The sequence below is a fragment of the Fistularia commersonii genome, chromosome 28, assembly GCF_037954325.1.
Source record: "Fistularia commersonii isolate RoL2024-O1a breed Wild chromosome 28, RoL_Fcom_v1.0, whole genome shotgun sequence".
Lineage (NCBI taxonomy): Eukaryota > Metazoa > Chordata > Actinopteri > Syngnathiformes > Fistulariidae > Fistularia > Fistularia commersonii.
In genome coordinates, this window is record NC_141311.1 from 1395329 (window position 1) to 1420364 (window position 25036).

General features: G+C 45.7%; 1 protein-coding gene across 1 annotated transcript; it reads right to left on the reverse strand.

The window, feature by feature from the left end:
* Positions 1 to 9375: 9375 nt before the first annotated feature.
* proza (protein Z, vitamin K-dependent plasma glycoprotein a) lies at positions 9376 to 17148 on the reverse strand. Its single transcript, XM_086176193.1, has 9 exons — positions 16995 to 17148; positions 15637 to 15755; positions 13905 to 14056; positions 13272 to 13296; positions 13084 to 13197; positions 12856 to 12990; positions 12662 to 12777; positions 11586 to 11703; positions 9376 to 10793 (listed from the first exon to the last, which is right to left on the reverse strand). The coding sequence occupies exons 2-9, from the start codon at positions 15716 to 15718 to the stop codon at positions 10258 to 10260; spliced, it is 1278 nt and encodes a 425-aa protein (XP_086032319.1). The 5' UTR covers positions 15719 to 15755; positions 16995 to 17148; the 3' UTR covers positions 9376 to 10257.
* Positions 17149 to 25036: the final 7888 nt, after the last annotated feature.

Consider the following 25036-nt stretch of genomic DNA (forward strand, 5'->3'; position numbering starts at 1 on the left):
TCTTCCACCTTTCCTTTCCTTCTGTCTTCTATCTCTTTGTACCCCTGACACTTTTCTCCACCCATTCCAACCTGCTTGAACCAGTTTCTTTACCTCTTCTCCACACTCTCCTACGCTCTGGACTGTTGAGCCTAAGTACTTGAGATCCTCCAGCTTCTTGATCTCCACTCCCTGTAGCCTCACCGTTCCACCCGGGTTCCTCTCATTCAAACACATATATTCTGTCTTGCTGTGACTAACTTTCATTCCTCTCCTTTCCAGAGCATACCTCCACCTCTCTTGATGTTCCTCAACCTGTTCTCTGCTCTCACTACAGATCACAATGTTGTCTGCAAACATCATGGTCCATGGGGATTCTTGTCTAACCTCATGTGTCAGCCTGTCCATCACCACTGCAACAAGAAGGGGCTCAGAGCTGATCCCTGATGGAGTCCTACCTCCACCTTAAACTTCTGTTTTACCCCTACAGCACACTTCACCGCTGTTTCACAGCAAGCATACATGTCCTGCACCAGTCTCACATTCTTCTCTGCCACTCCAGACTTTCTCATACAATACCAGAGTTCTTCCCTCGGCACCCAGTCGTGTGCTTTTGCTTGGTCTCGAGAAATACTCCCATTCACCTTTTCATTAGTACTGTGGACATGGAATATTCACCCTTTCATTCACACATTTGGACAATTTAGCATCTTCACAAACCTCCTGCATGTGTTTGGACTGTGGGAGGAACCCAGAGAATGCTGAGGAACCCCATGGAGAGAACATGGAGGCACCACATAAGAATGCCCATGGACCTTCTGGCTGTGAGGTGGAGGTGCTGACCACCGCGCCGCCCGCACAATATTATGTACATAAAGAAGTTGAACATGTTGTTCTTCTCTCCATGACACCAGGGCTCTGTGAGCTTCAGCCATCTGGCCTCCGAAGCGCCTCCCGTCGCAGATCTCCTGCACGTGGCCGATCGCTGGCTGGCCGTGCAGCTGGAGGACACAGCTGCTACGGTTAGCCTCTGAGGAACAAAACGTGGAGAACGTTGGAATACGCAGGGATGAAGGAGTTGAAGTCCTGCCTCTGAGAGACTCTTGGATTTTGTATTTTTAGTCGGGTGACGGCTCCGGGATCCGATTCAGGGACTGATACATCGTGAAAAAACATCTCAAACTATCTTTGGTCCCATCCGGTGGGTCCCTGAGCTATGAGGAGAAGAACAGCAGATGTTTACAGCGGACACCAGCCACGTCGTTGCATTCGTAGTTTTTCCAAAATGGGATTTATTTGTTTTTGTGTTGTCTTTGTCCTCTCTGGCTCCTTGCTTCCTTTCCTATTTCCTCCATCACAGAGCTTCCTTTCCATTCGTCAAATCCCCGCCGGGGCCGGCGGCGTGCCAGCGGAGCGGCCGACGTTCGGCCGCCGCGCCGCATCTGTTTCCAGCGAGGAGCATCTGGACGGGCGCCTGTGACCTCGCAGGAAACGGCCACTATGACAGGATGCAGGTGTCTGAAAATGAGCAGGAAGAGCGGACGATTTTAAGGGTAGGTTTTATTTCCAGACGCCCGTCCCAGTTTCACACAGGAAGAGGATGTGCGGGGTTGGATGATTGTCCGGTGAGATGATCAGCGCTAATAAAAAATCCATTTTTAATATCAATACTTCCAATCCTCCATCACTTTATATCTTGGAGATGAGATTTTAGCAACTCCTGGCTGCTGCCGGCAGGTTCATCTCAAACCAGAAGTCGAGATCGACTGTCTCCAGAAGGCCTTTCTGTGCGGAGCCTCCATGTTCTCCAAGTGTCTGCAGGACTTCCTTCTACAAGTAGGTTCACCGAAGACGCCTGAATGAGTCACGTGTCTCTATAGATGGTGAATGGTTGTTTGTTTCCATCTGACAAATGAATGAAAGAGTGAATGTTGTGTCTGTGTAGCATAAAAATGAATGTTGTTGAACTGTGTGACCTGTGAATGAAAGGGTGAATGATCGTGTCTCAATATGAAGTATGAATGAGAAGGAATGATTGTTTATCTATGTAATGTTATGCATGAATGAAAGGGTGAATGGTTGTATGCCTATATGACGTGTGAATGAAAGGGTGAATGGCTGTTTGTGAATGAAAAAGTGCATTTTTTTTAATGTTTCCATACGGCAATTGAATGACAGAGTGAAAGATTGTTTATCTATATGATGTATGAGTGAGAGAGTGAATGTCTGTCTTTATATGTTTCAAATGCTGCTACTAGCAGTGCCTTTCGCTCGCTCTAAGCGATCTCAGGCAAAACTGTTCTCAGTTCTACTACCTCAGTGGTGGAACAAACTTCCGGAAGCAACAAGACTAGCATCATCTCTCTCAACCTTCAAGAAACAGGTAAAAAATTTTCTCTTTCAGGACTTTTTACTGCGCTGATGCCCCAGATCAGGTTAGGCACCATGTTAGGCTATGCAGTGTGTGTGTGTATGTTTGTGTATGTCTTTGTAAAAAAAAAAAAAAAAAAACTCACTAACCCAAGCTTACTGTTCTGTATATTTCCTGTGCATCTTGTATTTGCAAGTGTATTTGCAGTCCCTATGTCCTCTATTGTAAGTCGCTTTGGATAAAAGCGTCTGCCAAATGTAATGTAATGTAAAATGAGAGGGTGAATGGTTGTATGTGTCTATATGACGTATGAATTACAGGTTGTTTGTTTGTCTTTATACCACACGTCAATGAAACGGTGAATGTTGTATGTCTCTTAATGATGTCTGAATGAGAGGGTGAATCGTTTATTTACATGATATGAGGATGAATGGGTGACTTGTTGCGTGGCCGTATTTGATGTGTGAAGGAGAGGGTGAATGGTTGTATGTCTGTAAATGAAACTGAGAATGTCATATATTCCAAATATCGTTACAATGACAGAGTGAATGGTGGTTTACCGACATGATGTATGAATGAGATTGCGTTATTTGTCTATACAACGTGAAAATGAAAGGGTGAATGCTTGTCTGTCTACATGACGTGTGGTTATTTATCCATCATCATCTATGAAAGGGTGAACGGTTGTTTGTCTGTAAACGAAAGAGTGAATGTTTCCATATAATCTGTTTTCGTCGTTGGAAACATCCAATAATACCACCCATACATGTGACTTTAAGGGGTTTTTCTACTGTTCGATAGGCACGTTCTTCATGCAAAGTTCCCCCTGGGCAGGCGTGCATCATGTGATCCATCCCATAGTGTTCATGTCACGGTTTCACCACTGTGGTGAATGGCCTTCAAAGCTGGGCTCCGTCCTCGGGGCCATTTAAACCCCGGCTCGTCCGCCTGGAATATCCGTATTCCCATATCGGGACTTTTTCGTCTTTGTGGAAAGTCGCAGGCCGGTTGAGACCAACTTAGACTTTTAGAGACGCTTCCAACATTTGGGAAAAACACGTCACCCTTTTGCGTCAAACCCAACAAACACAATTTGCAGTGTTGATGTAATGAAGGATAGATATTGCTGAGGATAATCCAGGATGCATCCGGTGTAATTACCTGCCTCCCCCTCCCCGACTGGCACTGCTGCCCAAAACTTGAAGAGGTCATGACCTTTGTAGATGTGCAGCACCTGCTCTTTTTTTTTTTTTTTTTTTTTTTTTCATACAATTTGCTTCTATTATCTATTATTGTTATGTTTTACTTGAAACTCTGGCACAACAATTTCCTTCAGGATAAATAAAGTTGTTTTATTCTTATTCTTATACATACCGTCATTTCTGGACATTAAGCCGCTGCTTTTTTTCACCCGCTTTGAAAGCTGCGGCTTAAACAACGATGCAGCTAATTTATGGATTTTTTTGGCGCTTCACGGCGCAAAATATTTCGCAAATTTCGAAATTCCGAGGCCGTTCAATTCCGTCACCGAAGAAGACGACTCTAACGGTTTCAGCGCGCAGGAGAAAGACCAAGCGAGCCATCAGCCAGAGTAGGACAAAGCAGGGATAGAAAATGGATGGATGGACTTTTCCTTGTTTTATTTATTATTCATATTTTTCATCAGCCGTGTTCAGGAAAAAAAAAGGATTTCCAGTACGAATTTGTGAATGTTACCAATGTGTATTGAATTAAAGTGAAATTATTTATCTTATCATTATTAAATTATAATTTAATTTGTGATTTAGTTAAGTTAAAAATGTTTCTGTGTAAATATCTCTTGTTGCGACGTGGACACCTGTGTTCTATAGACAAGTGTGCCTATATATGTGCACACATATTTATTTGTTTATTTTTAGCCGTTGCAGCTTATATTCAAGCGCGCTCAATAGTCTGGAAATGACAGTATCTACAGGACTGTCTCAGAAAATTTTAATATTTTGATAAAGTTCAATTAAAAAACAAAAATTACTTTCAATGATAGTCTAATATTTTGAGATAGGGTTTTTAGGTTTTCTTAAGATGTAAGCCATAATCAGCAATATTAGAATAATAAAAGCCTTGCAATATTTCAGTAGATTTGTGATGAATCCAGAATGTATAACATTTTTTGTTTTTGTATTTGCCTTACAGAAGATAAAGCACTTTATCACAATATTCTAATTTTCTGAGACAGTCCTGTACATAAATACATGGAAAGAGACATTGATATGCTTGTACTTTACATCTGGAGGACAACATCTGAAAAATCCCACTGTCTGCAAAGCTCCCAAGTGGGTTGCACTCAACTTGTATTAGCATTCATATTGATGATCACATTACAGATTGCTTCCCACACACACACACACACACACACACACACACACACACACTGGTATATTATTCACATGGCTCTAATCTGATCTGGTCAAAAAGCCACATGGACCGGGGTGGCCGCCCCTTTCCTCCCCTGCATTTCTCAATGGCACTAAACAGGATTTAACCTCTGCAAGGTCAGGGCCGGGTCAGTGGGATAAAGGCAGCGTCAGGATTTACCTTCTTCCTCCATCATCCAGTGTTTGTGGGCCTGAAGGTGGAGGATTGTTTTTTTTTTTTGTTTGTTTAATCTGTTGCCCGAAGGTCCACTGCTGGTGACGGCAGGAGGTGGATAAGGTTGTTCTTTTTATCAGCAGAAGACAGCAAGAAGGAGGTTGCATTATGAGAGTGGTATTGAATACATCACACGTATATATGTATATATATTTTCAGGTGAAGCGCGGTCAGGGGAGGCACGAGAAGGCCGTGCCTCACTTGCTGATCTTGGAAAGCAAAACTGAAAAAAAGAATGAAATACTTCTATTTATCGGTGATTTGCTCAGTACAGGTATTTTTCATTTAACTTCACCTGTTTTGGATTTATTCAAAATGGCTGGATTTTCACATTAGCTGTTCAAGTACTGAGAAGAAACGCGCACTGAGGCCACCGAGAGTTTAGCTTCAACGTAGATTGCGCAATGAAAGCTGGCTGCCGGCATGCTCTGCACTAAGACCGGATTGCTGTCTCTTTTAAAATGTTTAAACACTTTTGCTGTATGAACTACATTTCCAATTTGTCAACAACTGTATGTGTGTCACTAGTTTCTTGTGCTGAGGGATCATAAAACAGCTGCCAAGTGCTACTAAGCGAGGCAGGCAGTTCTCCTGCCTCATGGTAGGCGTGCCTATGAACCTCACCAAAAATCACTGATATAAACATATACAGTACATGTTGCTTCAGAAGAGGAGCATGATAGATTCCCACTGGAGGCCTTTCTGTGTGGAGTCTCCATGTTCTCCCAGTGTCTGCGGGGGGTTCCTCAGGGTCCCTCCGACAGTCCACAAGCATCCACTGAAGACCCTATCCAGAGGTGTGAATGAGAGGGCGAACGGTTGCAGGTCTCCATATGACATGAATGACTGTAGTGGATCAGAATCAGAAAACTTTATATGCCCCTGAAGGGCAATTGGGGGGCACGAGGGGTAGCAAATCCAGGTAAAGCGGTAAAGAAACAGGTCCAAGCAGGTTGGAATGGGTGGAGAAAAGTGTCATGGGTACTATTCTCCAAATTTTCTCCTACGACTACTTCTCCCTGTGTCTGCGTGGGGTTCTTCAGCGTTCTCTGGTTTCCTCCCACAGTCCAAACGCATGCAGGAGGTTCATGAAGACGCTAAATTGTCCAAATGTGTGAATGAAAGAGTGAATATTGCATGTCTACAGTTCTAATGAAAGGGTGAATGGGCGTATTTCTTGAGACCTAGAAAAAGCATACGACTGGGTGTCGAGGGAAGAACTCTGGTATTGTATGAGAAAGTCTGGAGAAGCAGAGAAGTATGTAAGACTGGTGCAGGACATGTATGTTCCCAGTGAGACAGTGGTGAGGTGTGCTGTAGGGGTAACACAGAAGTTCAAGGTGGAGGTGGGACTTCATTGGGGATCAGTTCTGAGACCCTTCTTGTTGCAGTGGTGATGGACAGGCTGACACATGAGGTTAGACAAGAATCTCCATGGACCATGATGTTTGCAGATGACATTGTGATCTGCTGTGAGTGCAGAGAACAGGTTGAGGAACATCAAGAGAGGTGGAGGTATGCTCTGGAAAGAAGAGGACTGAAGGTTAGTCACAGGAGGACAGAATATATGTGTGTGATGAATGAGAGTAACCCGGGTGAAACGGTGAAGCCACAGGGAGTGGAGATCAAGAAGCTGAAGGATCTCAAGTACTTAGGCTCAACAGTCCAGAGCGTAGGAGAGTGTGGAGAAGAGGTAAAGAAACTGGTTCAAGCAGGTTGGGATGGGTGGAGAAAAGTGTCAGGGGTACAAAGATATAGAAGACAATCAGCCAGAAGGAAAGGAAAGGTGGAGGAGAGGGTGGTGAGATGATCTACAAACACTGACAGTGTTCAAAAGACAAGAGGCAGAGCTGGAAGTAGCAGAGATGAAGATGTTGAGGTTCTCTTTGGGAGCAACCAGGAAGAGAAGATCAGGAATGAGTCCATCAGAGGGACAGCACAGGTCTAGAGGAAGACCATGGAGAAGAATGATGGACGTCGTGTCGTCACAGGGGTGCAAGACATGTATGACCAAGAAAATGTGATGACGGTGATGGCTTAAATATGAACACTCTGTTCATGTGTAAACCATGGTGAAGATCTGGGTAGAAGGTTGCTGACGCTGGAGCTGACAGGCAGGAGGTCTAGAGCAAGACCTAAGAGAAGTTTTATGGACATCTTGAGAGAGGATATGAAGGTAGTTGGTGTGAGAGAGGAGGATCCAGAGAATACGGTTAGATGGAGAAGGTGGATTCGCTGTGGAGACCCTGAAGGGAGAAGCCCAAAGGAGGGGTTGCAAATCCAAAAATGAAATATACGCTTCATAAAATGAAGTATATCGAATGAAAGGCAGGATAAGAATCAAATAAAAATAAGAGCAAAATAAAGTGAAAAAGTCCAGAATAGAGTGGAGGAAATCTGCGAAATGTCTGTGCTATATTTGAACACACATATTTGAAACTACATGTGCACTCTGCATTTATAGCATAAATATAACCAGCACCTCTTGGAGATGGAGGGTTGACGGCCGTATGTTTGATGAAATGTTTGATAAAAAGCAGATAAAATGTGTCCTTGTATGACACGTGAGTGACGAGATGAACGGTTGCATGTCATGTTGTGGGAGAGGCTCCATCAACGCCTGAACCAGCAGCCTGGGACGTCCCGGCCAAGCAGCGTTTCCCACTTTGGCGTCCCAGCATACGTGGGTCGCGGCCTGAATCCAACGGGCGGGGAACCCGGCCTGGCGTTCTCTTGCAGGAGATGACGGATCACGCGCTCCGACTCCATGAATCATTTATGTCGTCGGTCTGCAGACGACCCTCCAGAATTGCCGTTCGCGTGATGAAACGGCACCATCTGTCCAAAAAGTTCATTTATTTGAAAGGCGCAGGATTTCCACCTCTTGCGTCCGTCACCTGCAAGCAAGCCGCCGTATTTTAGCATCCCGAGCTAAAACAATAACCGTAAAAAGCCGCTTGACATCAGCATGTTAGCGAGGGGATGCCGACTTCGCTCAAGTTCGGCGGCGCGTTTGTCACGCGGCGGCATCACGGCGGCGTTACGTAAAGTCCGCCTCCCGCCTGTCCCTTCCTCCGTCAGCCACTTCGCCTCTCTAACCTCTCCGGCTCGCCGCCGTTCCCTCCACCCTCATGCACAATTACCCGACCGAGTGGAAGCGGCTCTGTCTGGCGCAGGCCGCCGTTTCACTTCGGGGGGGCGGGGGAAGACGGCGCATATGGGGTTTTTTTTTTTTGGATCCGGCGAGATCACAAGCGTGCCTTCACAGATAGCGAAAGCGCATAGCCTGCGGCGTCCAGACACCCTGCGAGCCCCCCTGCGTGGAATCAGACACCACACAGACAGATAATCCGCCGCCCCAAAAGTCTGTCATTTGATGTCGCCCTCGACTCCCCCCCTTCCGAACTCACAAGACACAAATAAGCGTGTTTGTGTTACGCGTGCATCCGGCCGACGCTGCCGCACGCCCGGCACGCCGAGGATTTGAGGTCACAGCTTGAAGCTGTGTTTTGGGTCTGATGAAAGAAAGGGATTATTGTTTTTTTTTTTCGGAGGACGGCAGATGTCGGGGGCGTTTTGTGCCGCGCTTCCACTTTGCCGAACACTTTCCCCATTTTTTTTTTTTTTTTTGCAGTCGTCTTGTTTTTCCAGCGACGACGGCGGCCCGGAAGCTTTGACGTTAAGTGCTTTCCCGCTTCTCCCTCCATCGGTTAAAAGCTTGTAACGTCCGTCTCCGAGGGCTTTCCATTCATGCCCGGTAAACTTCGCCGATTTTTTCTCCTCTGCGGGTCGCCCTGCCCTTCGGCTAATTTCCGCATCCTAGCACGTAGCATTCAGGCTCAGGACCCGGTTCACAGATTCAAGATTTAGCATCTTGGACCAGATGAAGTAAAAGCTACCTGGTTTTGTGTGTGCAAATGTTTGCCAGAGCATATAAAGGCAGGACCAGAAAAAGGGGGGAGCGAGCCAGGAAGGAAGGCACCGCACTCAAATTAATCTCCGCTGGATGGTCCGGTAAAGGAGCGGGGCCATTTTTGGGACCTAGGAGCCATCTCCTAGGTGAGCGCCATGGCAACGGCCGACGTGGGCCCCAGCTTTCCGGGCCGTCCTTTTCAAGCGTTCGATCAAAAGTGGCAGCTCAGGTTTTTTTGTTTTGTGGCTCGGCGTCTCTCTCTCTCGCCCTTTATCGCCCATTCGTCCGCCTCTTTCGTCCTTTCTCTCCCCGCATGACACGCTGCCGGCCTGCTTCGCCGGGGAGGCTGTGAGAAGACTGCAGAAGGGGGAGAGCGTCTGTGGGAAAATGTTGCCGGACAACACCGGGGGTATTTTGTATTTTGACTTTTTCCCTCGCTACGTGCCTCGCAAGTGTTAACACAGAAGGGCGGGCAAACACGCCGTGTGGTGTTAGGAGTTTATTATAATTGTCAAACGGTGGAGAAGGACAATGCTAAGTGGTGTTTTAGCAGACTTCAGTGGAGAGTCCCAACTCAACAGGCGCTAGGGGTGCGTTCACACAAACAACAGCATGCTGCATAATTCACGGCTCCTCCTTCCGCTTCTGGTATTTTTTTTTTTTTTTTTCTCGCCCCGCAGATAAAACAGAGAGTGCACCTCTTCGGAGATGCGGAGATATGATATTATCAAAAGGCAGCAGGGAAAAAGGACGACGACACATCGATCGGTTAGCGCAGAGGTCGGCAACCCGCCGGCTCTTGAAAATGATTCACGAGCATTTGATTAAAATGCGTTTTATTTTAGTTGGTTCGGTTTTGAAATGTAATTTTAAATTTGAAGACTATGGCAATCTTGTAACGTCTAAATAAAACATGTAAAATATTTCTGTCGCTCTCAATTAGCGACTGCAAAGGATGACGACACACAGAGAGGACGGCAGTTTTGGTTTGCTTTCGGTGGATCATTTAAATTCGGCTTTTTTTTTTTCAGAAATACAAGAAGGACTCAAACTGACATCGATTATTTTGCTTAAATGTAGATTTAAAAATGCTCGGTTGCATGCAGAAATGTCATTCCTTTGTGATTTCTCTGCGGTTGTTCACTGATTTAAAAAAAATGCAACACGTATTTTGTTAACACAAAGCATAAAACGAAATAACGTTAAATGCCGCGTTAATCCATTCTCAATTTCAAAAGCGGCGCCCAGTGTTTACTTTACTTCGGAGAAACGGGTCCAAATGGCTCTTTGAGTGGTGAAGGTTGCCGACCCCTGGGTTAGCGTTTAGCTTTACGGTATATAATAACATCAGCGTCCGTTCTGGTGCCTAACGGGAGCCCATGAAAGACTGAATCCACGCCAGGTGGCGCGAAACCTTCTGGAACATGAAGCCCTTGCGGCAGTCGGCCCCCGGCGGCCGGCTCACCACCCCGGTGAGGAAGACCACGTCCCTGTGCATGGAGAGCAGGGGGCTGCCCGAGCTCACCGTGCAGTCGGCGTCGGCCCGTTGCGCGGTGCAGCCCATTTTGTTGCTCATCAAGTTGCCGTGGGTCTCCAAACACCGGGGCAGGTTGTCGTACGCCAAGTGGTTGAGGGCGAGCGCGCCTTGGAAAGTCGGCATCTGCTCGCTCTCCTTCCAGCCGGTGACCACGGCGAGGCGCTCCGGCGTGGTCAGAAGGCTCTCGGCGAAGTCTCTCTCCGGCAGGCAGGCGGCCATCACCTCTCTCTTAAAGACGACGGGGTCTTGGAGCTCCAGCACCGCCAGGTCGTTTTCAGGGCGACCCTCAACGTACCGCGGGTGCACGTTAACCACCTTCACGGGCCTCGCCTGCTCGTCGGTGTCGAAGTCAATCTTGCGCTTGCCTGAGGAGACAGAAGAGGAAAAAAAAAAAAACAGATTTTCCGTGCCATTTCACGACAAGCCGCGCTATAATTTACAATCACAGAAATACTTTATAGCTTTGAGCGAGCGGCAATATCACGTTTTATTGTGGCAAATATATTCATGTTTTATTCCCGAACTTGCGCAGATTTATCCGTTGACATTAGTGAGGCTGGTTAGTGCGTGATGATCTGTGCCTCGCTATCACCGGGAGACCCACGTGGGAGGCGACGCTTTTTATTTCCGTCGTGAAAACGGAAAAACTAAATTTTCTCTTTCTGCAAAAAAACCCCTGCAGCAAAACATGAGACCTGACAACATAATTCTTTTATTGAGGGAGGCTAAATATATCTAATAGGGTGGAAAACTGTATAAAAAAGCTGTTCAGTAAAACTAAAAATCTTGTTTTTAAATGACATAGTAAAATACACACACACTCCCAAACATAATATAAAGTCTATTATTATTTATTTGGTGTTATGTCGCCCTCTAGTGGCTAAACTTGCAAACTACATGCAGATGTCAATCTCCAACTGAACAGGAAAATAGCTCTGCAATGTGTGTGTGTGTGTGTGTGTGTGTGTGTGTGTGTGTGTGTGTGTGTGTGTGTGTGTGTGTGTGTGTGTGTGTGTGTATTATACTGCTGATCAACTGCAAAGCCACGTAATCTTCCACGTGGAAATCAATCGGAGGTATCGGTTCCTTTCACCGCATCCGCATTCGGAACAGCAGTGAAAAGGGGAAGGCTTCAAGTTCAAGAATGTAAATCTTACCGACAACCACTTGGATAAAACTGTACTTTCTGGCGCACTGAGCAGAAGTCAGGACCAGGTTCTCCTTCAGAATGACTCCGCTGCAGAAACCAGTGGACTCTGATGACTTCAGGAGAGCCTGCAAACATCACGACGGACCCGAGACATCAGCTTTAAGTCTAAGTACGTCCTGACTGATGACGAAGGAAACAATATATGTATATATATATATATATATATATATATATATATATATATATATGTATAAACAGGACTGTCTCAGAAAATTAGAATATTGTGATGAAGTTCTTTATCTTCTGCAATGCAATTACAAAAACAAAAATGTCCTTCATTCTGGATTTATTACAAAATCAACTGAAATATTGCAAGCCTTTTATTATTTTAATATTGCTGATTATGGCTTACATCTTAAAAAAAACTTAAAAATCCTATCTCAAAGTATTAGAATATCATGAAAAAGTAATTTTTGTTTTTTTAATTGCATTCCAGAAGATAAAGAACTTCATCACAATATTCAAATGTTCTGAGACTGTCCTGTATATGTAAGATAAATATACTGCTCAAAAAAATAAAGGGAACACTTGAACAACACAATGTAACTCCAAGTCAATCACACTTGTGTGAAATCATAGTGTCCACTCAGGAAGCAACACAGATTCATTTTCACTTGTTTTCAGGACATTACATCAAAGTTGGATCAGCCTGGAGTTTGTTTTTACACTTTAATTTTGAGTGTGATTCCTAATCCAGACCTCCATGGGTTGATACAATTGATTTCCATTGATCATTTTTGTGTGATTTTGTTGTCGGCACATTCAACTGTGTAAAGAGCAAAGTATTTCATAAGAATATTTCATTCATTTAGATCTAGGATGTGTTTTTTAAGTGTTCCCTTTATTTTTTTGAGCAGTGTATATTTTTCCACCCAGTCATGTTCTATTTCTTCACATTAATGAACAACGACCGCATTAAATACCTAAATTTATAGACTGTGGGATTAAAATGCTTCTGGAGAGGAAAACAAGTGGAATTAGAATATGAAAAGTGTTTTTTTTTTGAGAAGTGTGTGTTCTTACATGCCAGGGACACTCCGTGGAGGTGCAGCTCAGCCCCTTGAAGCCGGTGGCGTTGTTGCTGGCGAATCTGTCCTCCCATCGGCCCGGGTTGTTAACCTTACCGCAGGGGAACGTGGCTAAAACCAGACGGTTCGGATTACTTTCTAAATCCGCCATTTCTTCCACGTTCACGCCGAGAGGAGACGTTCACTCACTTCCCGCCTCGCACACGGTCCTGTTGGTCCTGCTGAGCCTCCAGCCGCGGGCGCAGGAGCACTCGAAGGACGTGTAGCCCGGCTTGCAGAACTGCGAGCAGCCCGTGTTCTTTTCCAGGCTGCACAGTGTTTGGTCTGCGGGGCGGAGAAATTCGGAAAAGCGGGAGCCGTCAGAATGGGTTTTTTTTTTGCTTTTCACCATCGCGCGCGGGATGTCGACAGCCTCACCGTTCTCGCAGTGAACCCCCGTGAAGCCGGATTTGCAGACGCAGTCGTAGCCTCCCACGCTGTCCGAACACAGGGCGCCGTTCTTGCAAGGGTTGCCCACGCACTGGTCCCCGTCTAGAAACGTCCGGGAAACATTTCAGGTGAGGCGGGACAACTCACGGGCGGGGACGGGGACGACCGGCGCTTACCGATGTAGACGGACCAGAAGATATCCTGGAACACAAGAATGACAGTTGTGAGTGCACTGATGATTTTAATATAATTTTTTTTTCTCCTTTTCTTATTTTTTTTTTCATTTTCTTTTTTGTTTTATTTTATTTTTTGGAATCTGATTCATTTTTATTATTCTTTTTTTTTTTTAATCTTATTTTTTCTTATCTTTTCCAATCTAAATCTTATAATGGGCATTCTTTTTTTTTTTCCATTTACTTTTTTGTTTTATTTCATTTTAAAAATCTAAATTACTTCCACTTTTTTTGTTTTTCTTTTTTTATCTACATTTTTTCTTATTTTTTTCCCCGTGTAAATCTTACAATAGGCATTCATAATTTTCAATTTACTTTTTGGTTTTATCTCAATTTAAAAGTCTAATTTACTCATTTTTTTGTTTATTTTCTTTTTTCTTCTAAGAAAAAATCTAATTAATTCTTATTTGTTTCCCAACAAAATCTTGTTATAGGCATTTGTTTTTTTTTTCATTTCCCTTTTTTTCCCTTTAATTTTTTTTAACTCTTATTTACTCTGATTTTTTTCAGTTCTTTTCACATTTATTTAATTTTTTTAAACCTCTATTTTTTTCTTATTATTTTTCAGGAGCTCACCGTGCGGTAGGTGTCCGGGAAAAACCTCCTGGCGTCCTCGTAGGTGCAGACCCTCTCCATGCAGGCCTGCTCCAGGGTGGACGGGCGGCCGGCGTCGGCCTGCCGCTTCTGGCGGGACACCAGCGAGCTGGCCTGCTGCCTGTCCAAGAAGACTGCAAGAAGAATGGATTATTAAAAAACCTACAACCACGTCTTCTGGTGAGTAACGCTTCCAATAATTCGCTTCAGTTCCCGACGATGTCATTTCCAATAAATCCCAATAACGTGCGGTTTTCATCTAACGCAGGGGTCGGGAACCTATGGCTGGCAGAGAAGTCTTAGCTGACATTTCTTAACATGATTCCCCTTAGAGACGTACATTTATTTTATTTTGCACCTGTTCAAGCTGCAGCCAATCCCAGCGGGAATTCAAATTTTTTATTGGATAATACGGCTTCCTACACAAGTTGTTGCGAGGTTGAGAAGTAAACATCTCTCTTTTTAATGAAATAGTCACCTAGCTAATTGATGCTGAGTATAAGGATGGTGAAAATTAAAAAAGATGATGAGAACCGTACATTTTAACAGAATTGAACAGAGAAACTGGCCTTTATAGAGAGAGCGCTGAGGGAATTTCTGGTCAAATGTAAAGCGACACCTGGAGACACGCCGTGCCACATTTGCTTTAAATTTGCAGAGGGGAAAGCTTGCTAAGAGCGACCGCGCACAGAACAAGCCAAAAAGAATAACACAATATAATATTTTAGAATATATATTTGAAAAAATGTGACTTTCATTGCTCTCTCGGCCAAAAAGGTTCCCGACCAACGTCTCCTGCACGATTACTGCTCGCACACTCTCAGCGCACAAGAAAAGCCATCTAGCGCAACGAGCGCAATGAAAATGAATTAGATATATAATGTTTTTTTCTGTATCATTTTGCTGCATAACTCAGTGAGTGACAGGTGTCCAGCCAATCAAACAATCCGAATCAATTACGCTGCGCAGCCAATCACGGCATGGACGGTACTTGCGCACGTGCTCTGCCCGTACACGCTATATAACAATAATAGACTTTTTAATTCCTCTTCCTTCAGCCGCAGGGAATCTTCAAATCTTTGTGCTTAAGACCTTAAAACACTTTATAGCCTTGACTTTGACATTTTATAGTTTTATTTGTATTTCTAATCCTCCCCCCTTTTTTTACTGTTTTTTACAATTTCCTACTATTATTTATTATTGCTATGTTTTACTTGAAACTCCGGCACAACAATTTCCTTCAGGATAAATAAAGTTGTTCTTATTCTTATTCTTAACAGTGTGGTGGAGTTAAGTGATGCTAATGCTAATATGCTAACCCCTTATCATGGCTGAACAAGCGGGTCATGAATGTGATCCATCCACTCACCAAACCAAAGTATAAAAGAAATGCAGTTCTTTTAAGTTGGAACAGATGTCAGAAGATGTGCAAATAGAAAAGCGAGCGGTGAGATTTTTTCTTTTTCGAGTGAGAAAGGTCTGCTCTGCAGAACATGCGGCCGAGCTAAAGCGAGTTTTCTGATGGAAAAAAATGGAAGCTATGATTCCAGGTGAGATACTGGTGTGTGGCCCCAGCGTGCACATGTAATGTTGCTCCCAGTGGTCCTCGGTGTGCTCGAGCAGATGTCTGTTCGCACAGACATATGAAAAATTAGAGGGAACATTGTTCCCGATCCCTGATCTAATCGGGCTCCACGCCGGACGAACGTCTCACCTGTCTGGGGGCCGTGAACGGCCGCCCGGGCCCCCGCCTGCAGGCACGCCAGGGCGACCAGCGCTGCCAGCGCGGGGATCATGGTGACGCTTGGGGGGGGGGGAGGTGGACGCGTTCCTCTGGGGAGGAAAAAAAAAAGAAGGCGAGGTGAAGAAGTGAGGAAACACGAGAAATGGGTTCATTCATTAAAGGGTGATAGAATCTGACGTGCGTCATCATTTTTAATGATCGGAAATGAGCCTGATTGGGTTTCCACTCAGATGCAGAGCTGGAAGAAGAAGTAGAAGTAGAAAATAGTTTGAAAAGTAGATTTTAGTTTGTTAGCGGGTGCCCCGGCTGCTGGCTGGGCCTCTATGGAGGGCGCAGAGCTAACATGCTAACCACTACCGGTTAGCAGATTCTCTCCAGTTGTACATAAAACACACTCATGCACGTGTTCAACATCTGCCTTTTTTTCATTTTAATAATAACATGAAATCCATTTATTCATTTTGCATGTACACCATTGAGTCGGGGGTATTTTCTTTCTCAGCACATTTTATTTTTGTCGTTGAGTATTTCTATAGACGTTGGTTTGATTTTTCATTTTATTCAAAGCCGACACCAGCCTTGTTGGCAATTTCTCAACACATATGAGACATTCAGAAGAGTCGAGATGAACATTCTTACTTGCCCACAGCGACATGAGGTTAACAAAACAATAAGAATTAAACTAGAAACATTTACTGGCATTGAGGGGAAACGTATAAATATATGTAGTCTGAATATAGAGCGTTTTTATACAGTTTACTGCAAAGCCATCAGTATATAACGGCATAAACAACTGAATTTATAAATATTTAACATAAGATGCACTGTATTGATCCCAGAATTGAGAAATTATTGGGCAACAGCAGCAAAACATACAAAGAACAAACAGTGACGAGCTAAAAAACGAAATAAACTAAGAGTATTATATAAACAAGTCTATACACATTGACCTCAAAAACAATGTGGCAATGACGATGCAGCAAATAAATCCATGCATTGTGTAATTAGGGGGCGGTTTTCCTGTTTTGTTTTGTTTTGTTTTGCTCAGGATATTGGAAATTGGAGGTTTATTTGCGGCCCGCTGCGGGACGCTGCGGGACCCTGCGGGACGCCGCTGTTCCCCGCCGGTGACGGTGCATTTCTGCAGCCCGGCCTGCACCGCGGCCTGGTGGGGGACAACCGTGATGTTCGCAGCGGGTGTTGGCGTCTCTGCAGATCCCGAAGCAACAAATAAACAAAGCAGGAGCGGAAGCTAAATAATGAGCGGATCCGGAACGACGGCCGCTTCCCCGCCGGTCGGGAAGAGGCGGGCGTCGGCGGACACTCACTCGCTGCTCCGGGCGGGGCCGGGATCCGGATTCCGGGTTCCTCCGAGGCTCTTCCCGCTCCTGTGCGGCTGCAGCTTCCCGGATGGCGGTGTTGTGGAGGATCTGGTGAAGATCTCGCTCTCCAGCCCCCGCGCTGTTTACTGCCTGTTTGGGTGAGTGTGATTACAAGGAGCGGCCACAAGGGGGCGCTGTGGCACTATGTTTTTTTCCCCCTCCTCCCATCCACCACAAAAAAAGGCACAAACACTTGTTTTCTTTAAGATAAGATAAGATAAGATAAGATGAGATGAGATGAGATGAGATGAGATGAGATGAGATGAGATAAGATAAGATAAACTTTATTGATGCTCATAGTAGCGAAATTCCTTTATCACAGCACTGTAACAATTATAGTGTTTAAGATAAGATAAGATAAGATAAGATAAGATAAGATAAGATAAGATAAGATAAGATAAACTTTGTTGTCCAGGATCGCTTCCGGTTTGTCCTTCACCATCACCACAGCCACCGATTCCTGATGTTCCAGGTTCAGTCTCACCACCGGGTGGGTTTTCCTCACCATCTTGTTGAGCATGTTGACGTCAGCAGCACACGATCACCCAGAAGAGTGCTGTGGCTACCATGCACTGGTAGAAGGTCTTGAGGAGCTGCAGACACCAGATGACCTCAGTCTCCTCAGGAAGAACATCCTGCTCTGACCTTTCTCTTCAAGTGCTTTTGTGTTGTGTGTCCAATCCAGTTGGACCCCAAGGTACTTTTCCGGATCATCTTCTTCCACAGCGGCTCCCCTCCCGTCCTCCATCCATAAACCTCCTCTCCAGTCTTCTTCTTGACCTCCTCTAACCTCGGCGTCCTTCTACCTCGATCTCCCCGCTCGGTCCAAACCGTCTCACTTTACCTCCAGAACATCCAACTCTCCGTCCCTCCGATCCTCTCCGTCCTCCTCACTACCAAAGAGGACCTTCATCTCATCATCTTCTCGTCCTCCTCAAACTACAACATGGTTTTCCATCAACTTCAAAACCAACAGACACGTTTATTTATTCATGCGATGATGAGATGAGATGTATTTTAATGATCCCACATTTGGAAATAATTTGGCGGCAGCAGCGGCGAGACGTACAAGGACAAGACGGTGACAAGCCAAAAATACACATAGAAAAATAGATAAAATTAAAACTCTAAAGTGTAAAAGTATGAAGTTTAAAAATAATAAATAATAAAATAAATAATAGATAAATAGAATAATAGAAAATAAAGAATAAAAAAATAGAAAAAAATAATAAACTCTAAAGTGAAAAAGTATTAAGTATAAAAATAATAAATAATAAAACAAATAATAGATAATAGATAAATGAAATAATAGAAAATAAAGAATAAAAAAATAGAAAAAAAAATTAATTAACTTAAGTGTAAAAGTTTTAAGTATAAAAATAATAAATGATAAAATAAAATAATCGAAAGTAAAGAATTAAAAAAAATAGAAAAAAAAATAACTCTAAAGTGTAAAAGTATTAAGTATAAAAATTATAAATAATGAAATAAATAATAGATAAATAAAATAATAGAAAATAAAGATTAAAAAAATAGATAAATATATATTATTATTTTATCCTTTTTGCTTTTTATGCATTTATCTTTTCTTTTTTTTTTTTAGTGATTTACCTTGACTGTTACGACTTTTAATAATGCTTTATAAAGAGGATTTTTGGAGGTCGCCTCCCTGCGGGACCTCTGGAGGCAGGAGTCAAAACTTTAATCATTTCCATTTGCCCCCCAAAAAAATCATGTCACTCTTATTATTTCTGTTATTTCTATTAGAAAGTTTATTCATTTAATCGTCCACTGCTGAGGCAGAGCTGGAGGCATCAGGGACCAAGATGAGGAAGTTCCTCTTCGGAGGAGGATGGAGAGGATCAGGAACGAGTCCATCGGATAGACGGCATACGTTAGATGTTCTGGAAGTCAGACTGAGATGGTTTGGACATGGAGGAAAGGTGGAGCTAGCAGGTTTATGGATGGGTGGAGTGAAGTTACAGAGGAGAAGGTCATTTTAACTGGAAGTGGCCACGATCTGTGATACTCCTGCTCAGACAAACCAAACAAGATGTTTCCGAGCTGAGATACTGAGAGGAACCCCTGCGATGAGACGCCAACGTGAGGAGATGAATCTTGGTAGGAACCATGAGGTTATTGACAGTCAAAGTCAATAATCGGTTACAGATCCATCACCCTGTGCGATCTCGCCGTCGCCGCCAACCGTAGGCGTTTGGTGCCATATTTACTTTACTGTGAGATGTTCAAGGACCGCCGCAACGTGGGATGCGGCGCCTTTCACCAATGAACAAAAGCGTTTAGTCGTAAGGAGCGTCTCTTTTAAGCAAGTCAACGCATGCATCTGGCAGCCGCCGCCGCCGCCGTGACTGACAGACGCCTACAATGAGCCCTCAGCTGCTTCGCCGACTGCGCGGCGGCGGCTCCAGAGCGCCGCATTCACGCTCTCAGCCACGTTTATTGTCTGAAAATGGCTGCTGAGATGGAAACGTCCCGAGCTGCAATCACAGTGAGCATTCTTATCCGGTGGCCGCTCACGACGTATAAGAAATTGAAATTAGCTTTGCTGAATTGGTGCGCCGCTCTGCCACATTTGTGTCACTGATAAGGAGAGACGCCCCAGATCGGTCGGTCGGGCCGTTTCAACCCCCTCACAAACACCAGCAGAATCATTGTACCGTATTTTGCGGCGCAAAAAGCGCAAATATCAATGAACGGGCCTATTTTCATACATAAGACGCACCGTGATATAAGGTGCATGAGACAGTATACGCTATAAAAAGCAAAACAAAACAGTCAATTTTTGAGAAAATGTAAGGATTTTAAGTCCACCTTATAGTGCGATAATGGAAGGATTTTAAGTGCGCCTTACAGTGCGAAAAAAAACAGTCATTAAAATGTTTAGTGCTAACTGTAAATTTGGAGATTGATGGATGCGCTAATGTTATGACTGTGAGGTTAAAGGTCATGGAGAAACTCAAAGCTTGATCAGCATCTTAAAAAAAAAAAGTATTTTTATTTCCGTTGAGTCCCGGCGAGCGTCCGGGAGGGGCTCGGCTCAGGACGGGAAAGCTCCACCAAAGTCGCAGTAAAACATTTTGACAGATGCTTGAGCGCAGTGTACCGCATAAAATTGGTTGGAGGTCATTTAGCACAACAAGGAGGTGCACCTGATTATAAGGCGCACAGCTGATTTTTGAGAAAATGTAAGGATTTTAAGTGCGCCTTATAGTGCGAAAATGTAAGGATTTTATGTGCGCCTTATAGTGCGAAAATGTAAGGATTTTAAGTGCGCCTTATAGTGCGAAAATGTAAGGATTTTAAGTGCGCCTTATAGTGCGAAAATGTAAGGATTTTAAGTGCGCCTTATAGTGTGAAAAATACGGTATTGTTGTGAGCCAAGCTCTTGGCTTTGAGCTAACAAATTAATCCGTGCGTTTCGGCGGATGGCAGAGTTGGATGATTTGCCGTATCAGCGCCATATTCATTCATTAATTCAGTCTTTATTCCGCCAATCTTGAGATTTGGCGTGCAGGGGGTGCCGGAGCCCATCCCAGCTGGGATTGGACGAAAGTTGGGGTTCACTCTGGCTGGATGGCCAGGCCACAGATGGAGACCTTCAAGCGTTCACCCTCATGTTCTCATGTCACGTGGAGACATGCAACCATTCACCCTGTCATTCACCCTCGCCGTCAGATTCATATAAACAAACATTCACCCTGTCATTCACACATATAAAAGAGACAAACAACTATTCACCCTCTTATTCACGTATATAAACGAGACATACAATCGTTCACCCTCTCGATCAAATTCTATAGAGACAAACAACCATTCAGTCACTCACTCATTCACATTCATGTACAGAAACAGACATTCACCCTCTCATTCACACATATAAAAGAGGCATGCAATCATTTAACCTGTCGTTCACACAGCATGTAGACCTGCAGCTATTCACCCTTTTGATCCCATTCATATAGAGACAAACAAAAATTCACCCTTTCATTCAAGCGTATAATAGAGATGTACAACCATGAATGAATTCCACCCTTCCATGAGGCATCCAACATTCGCCCTCTCAATCACATTCATATAAAGACAAACATTCACCCTTTCATTCCCTCCTAACTCATGCGTAGAAATGAGACATCCAACTATCCCGCCGTCATCCTGTGATCCTGTGACGCCGCGATTGACGGCTGAATCCCACGGTGGCTGCGAACATCAGCTGGGAAGACGGCGGACGGCTGAAGGCCTGATGGAGACGGGGGGGTGGAGGGGATCAGGAGGAGGCTTGCCAGAAAGTTGGAAAAGGGGACTTATTTTTAACGGAAACGACTTAACGAAGAGCGATACGCCCGGACCTGCACGTCACACCGGGCCATCGGCGATTCCAGGAAGCGTGGAAACCAGGACGACGCTTTCCAACAGCGAGGCTCGTCTTCTGCTTGTGAGGTAATGCAATTTGCAGACACAGCCAGTGGGGGTTCGGCCTCATCTGCCGCAAGTGTTAAATGTCTCCATTTCCCGCGTGTAATAACTGAGATATTGGAAGGTCCTGCTCGGACCAGCTGGTCTCCGCCAACCCGGTCCGGGGAGATTGGGAACATGAACATGCCCCGGCTCGTCCACGCCGCGGCTCGATGCGTAGACGACCGGTAATTTGCTGATTTCCCCCGGCGGCGGCGGCGGCGGCGGCGGCGGCGGCGGGGAGAAGCTGCAGCTCTACATCCGCGCCACATCTTGGCGTTCGGCGGCTCCTCCGAACCGACGTCTGCTCCCGCGTATCTTTCCCCATCATCCATCCGTCTCTTTCTCCTCGTGATGTTTTATTCAACATCCACATTTCATATTCCCTCCCGGTACTCTCATTACTCCGGCGAGTGCTTTCTCGAAAATTGGAAAGCGGGGAAAGACGCGGCGATCACGCGTGACCTCGCTGACCCGTCCCCCCTCAGATCCCAGCTACGGTTTGAAAGCGGCGTTAAACAAACACCATCCATAACCAGGCCGTATTCATAATTCATGCCTCCCGACACGGTCGCTAATGGATAAACGCGGCGGCGGACGGCGTCCCCGGGACTCCCCCCTCGCCATTTTTTCCTCTTCCCTTCCTCACCTGCTCGCCTCTGTTGAATCCTTCTCCAGCTCGGCTCGGTTAGTCGGAGCGAGGACGCGAACGGCGCCTCGGCGGACGCCACGTGTTCGCGGCGACACGTTTCGCCAGGAGAATCTGAGGGTGACGCGGACAACGCCGTGATACAACGGGTTAATAACACCCGCGGATAGCGCTCGTTCTCTAACGTGCGCTAATGACCTCCTTAGACCCGTCCTAGCGCCGACCTCATAGCATTCACTTAAATCACCGCCGGCGGTAATGAGGTCAAGCAGAGGTATCACACGTAATACATAACAATCGATACGTGACAAACAACGGCGGCTCCGGTTACGTGGCGCCGTGCTGCGTTCAGGGTCCTCTCTCACGTATACAATATCTGTTGAATATTGATTCCCTACCGGAGCGGCCCACCAACCCACACACACACACACACACAATCCAATAGCGCCTGTTTGAGAGCGCCGAAAGACGGTGTGTAATTGAGTTTTTAAGACAAGGACCAATGATGATGTTGTATTAAGTAGTGGCGAGCGGGCCGGCGCCCTCCTCCCTCCCCCGGGGGTCTTTTCAGAGAAACGCCCGCTACTCTTGAAGAATCACCTTTCTCTGTCCCACTTTTTTTTTTTTTTTCCCTCCCGACAATCAATTCACGTCAGCGGGGTATATTTTATTCAACACTTAATCGCGGCGCCCCCTCCCACCGCCGCGTCCCCTGAAGCTCATTTGTTCGGAGGAAAGAATTGGTAGCACGTGATGGCGCCACCTCCTCCACCTCCTCCTCGTCCTCCTCGTCCTCCTCGTCCGCCCCCTGCACGGAATAATTCGGCGGGGCGGCCATTATTTGCACGGCTCCTTTAATTAATTCCTCCTTTCATGAAGCGCTGTCCGCGGGGAAGGGAAGCTCCAGGTGCCATAATTGAAGCTCCGGGCAGGTCTGAAGATGGATGTGATGATCCTCCTTCACCCGGCGCTCTAAAAGCCCCGTGACTCACACGGGTACATTCTCCGCTCGTCCCTCTTTCCTCTTCGCCCACCTTTATTCCGCTCCCCTTGCGGGTCGTCGCCGCGGCGGCCTCCTTTCGTCCGGGACCTCACACCTGGGTTTGCTCCGCCCGCCTCCGGGGAAGGGTTCCCAAAAATCAATGACTTGTTGAAAAATAACCGGCGTAAAAGACGCGGCGGTGGATTCCAATTTCTGAGGCGCTCAAAACGGCCGATCCAATCGCGACGTAACTGAAGTTAAAGGGCCGGAATGAATTGTCTTTTTATTTGGAATAAAATATCAGAAACATGGTTGAAATGTTTATGTGCTTCTGACAATCCCTGGTTGGATTCCCACAGGATGCATCTCTGCGTGGAGCCTCCACGTTCTCCCCGTGTCTGCAGGGGGTTCCTCAAGGTTCCTCCTGCAGTCCAAACACATGCAGGAGGTTCACTGGAGACACTAGACGTGTGAATGAAAGGGTGAAATTTTGGCTGAGGGACATGCAAATGAAAGGGTGAATGTTTTTATTTCTCAATATGATGTGTGAATGAAAGGATGAAGGTTGTATGTCTCTATAAGAAATAAGATGAGTGAATGAATGTTGCATGTCTCCATAGGACGTGTGAATGAAAGGATGAATGTTGCATCAGTTGCATGTCTCAATAGGATGTGTGAAAGAGTGAAATTGTGTCAAAATGATGTGTGAATGAGAGGGTGAATGGTTGCATTTCTCTATACGATGTGTGAAGGAGAAGGTGGACGGTTGGACGTCTCCTTGTGGCCCTGCGATGGATCCAGGATGAACCCCACCTCTCGTGACCCCCCGTGACCTTGATAAGCGGTAAAGATGATGAATGAACGAATGAATATTTTCTGTTTTCAAGAAAGGAGAAAGAAGACGTGCCATGAGAGTCGTGATCCTGCAGGCGCTTCCTGGATTTTCTCCATAAACACCTCAAACGAATGGATGAATAAGTCTCAGCAGAAAGCTCTTCTCCGTCTCTCCAGGAGGAACCATCGGTTGCCACAGTTCTCACCGCATGGCAAAATAGATCCAGCTGCCAACACCCACTCCTTCCTACCCCTCCCACCCCCATCCACACACACACACACACACACACACACACACACACCAAGCCACATGTGTTGGAGGTTCATGAAATGCAAATGCTGGGGACGCTCAGGTGTTCTGAGGGATCTCAGCGGGAAGCTAAATGCCAGGTGACGGCGGGGATTCGTGAAAGGGTGCCGGCGGATGGATAAGGGATGGCGGCCGACGCACAGCGCCTTCATTTAAATCCAACTTAACCCCCGATTCGTCTTCGCTCGCCGGTCAGACGCGTCTCTCTAGCAGTTTTATTGTCTTTGCCGTCCTTCCGAGAGCACATTATCCAGACGCTCGGCCGGTCTGTCCAGATCCCCCCACCCCTCTCTCCCTTTCTCTCTCTCACTTGCCCTTGCGCTCCATCTACCTTTCCTTCCCTCCCTCTTCCTCCTCCTCCTCCTCCTCCTCCTCCTCCTCCTCCTCCTCCCGCATCGCTCTCGCCACCCTCTCACTCCCCGCCGCTCACACTCTCAGGCAGCATCCTTCCCTCTCCACTCCAACCCTCACACCTCTCGCCTTCCCATCATCTACTAACACGTATCATTTCCCGCATCACCCTCTCCTCCATCTCCCCCCCGCTGCATTCCTTTCTCCTCCTCACACACTCACGCGGCCGCGCCGTCTCGCGCAAACACACACACACACACACACGTCGATTGGCGCCCCAAGGACGGTGCACCCTCTCTCCGGCAAAAAAAAAAAAAAACGGCGAACAAGTAGTTTCGGGGCTTCTTGACACTGAGATCAGCTGAGGAAGAGGACGAGGAGGAGGAGGA

Excerpts from the sequence above, each read along its gene's own strand:
- proza (XM_086176193.1), bottom strand. The coding sequence starts at position 15,718 with ATGATCCCCGCGCTGGCAGCGCTGGTCGCCCTGGCGTGCCTGCAGGCG. Across the intron at positions 13,297-13,904 it reads TCCCGGACACCTACCGCACG|GATATCTTCTGGTCCGTCTA; the intron begins GTGAGCTCCTGA and ends CTTGTGTTCCAG. Across the intron at positions 12,991-13,083 it reads GGGGGTTCACTGCGAGAACG|ACCAAACACTGTGCAGCCTG; the intron begins GTGAGGCTGTCG and ends TCCGCCCCGCAG.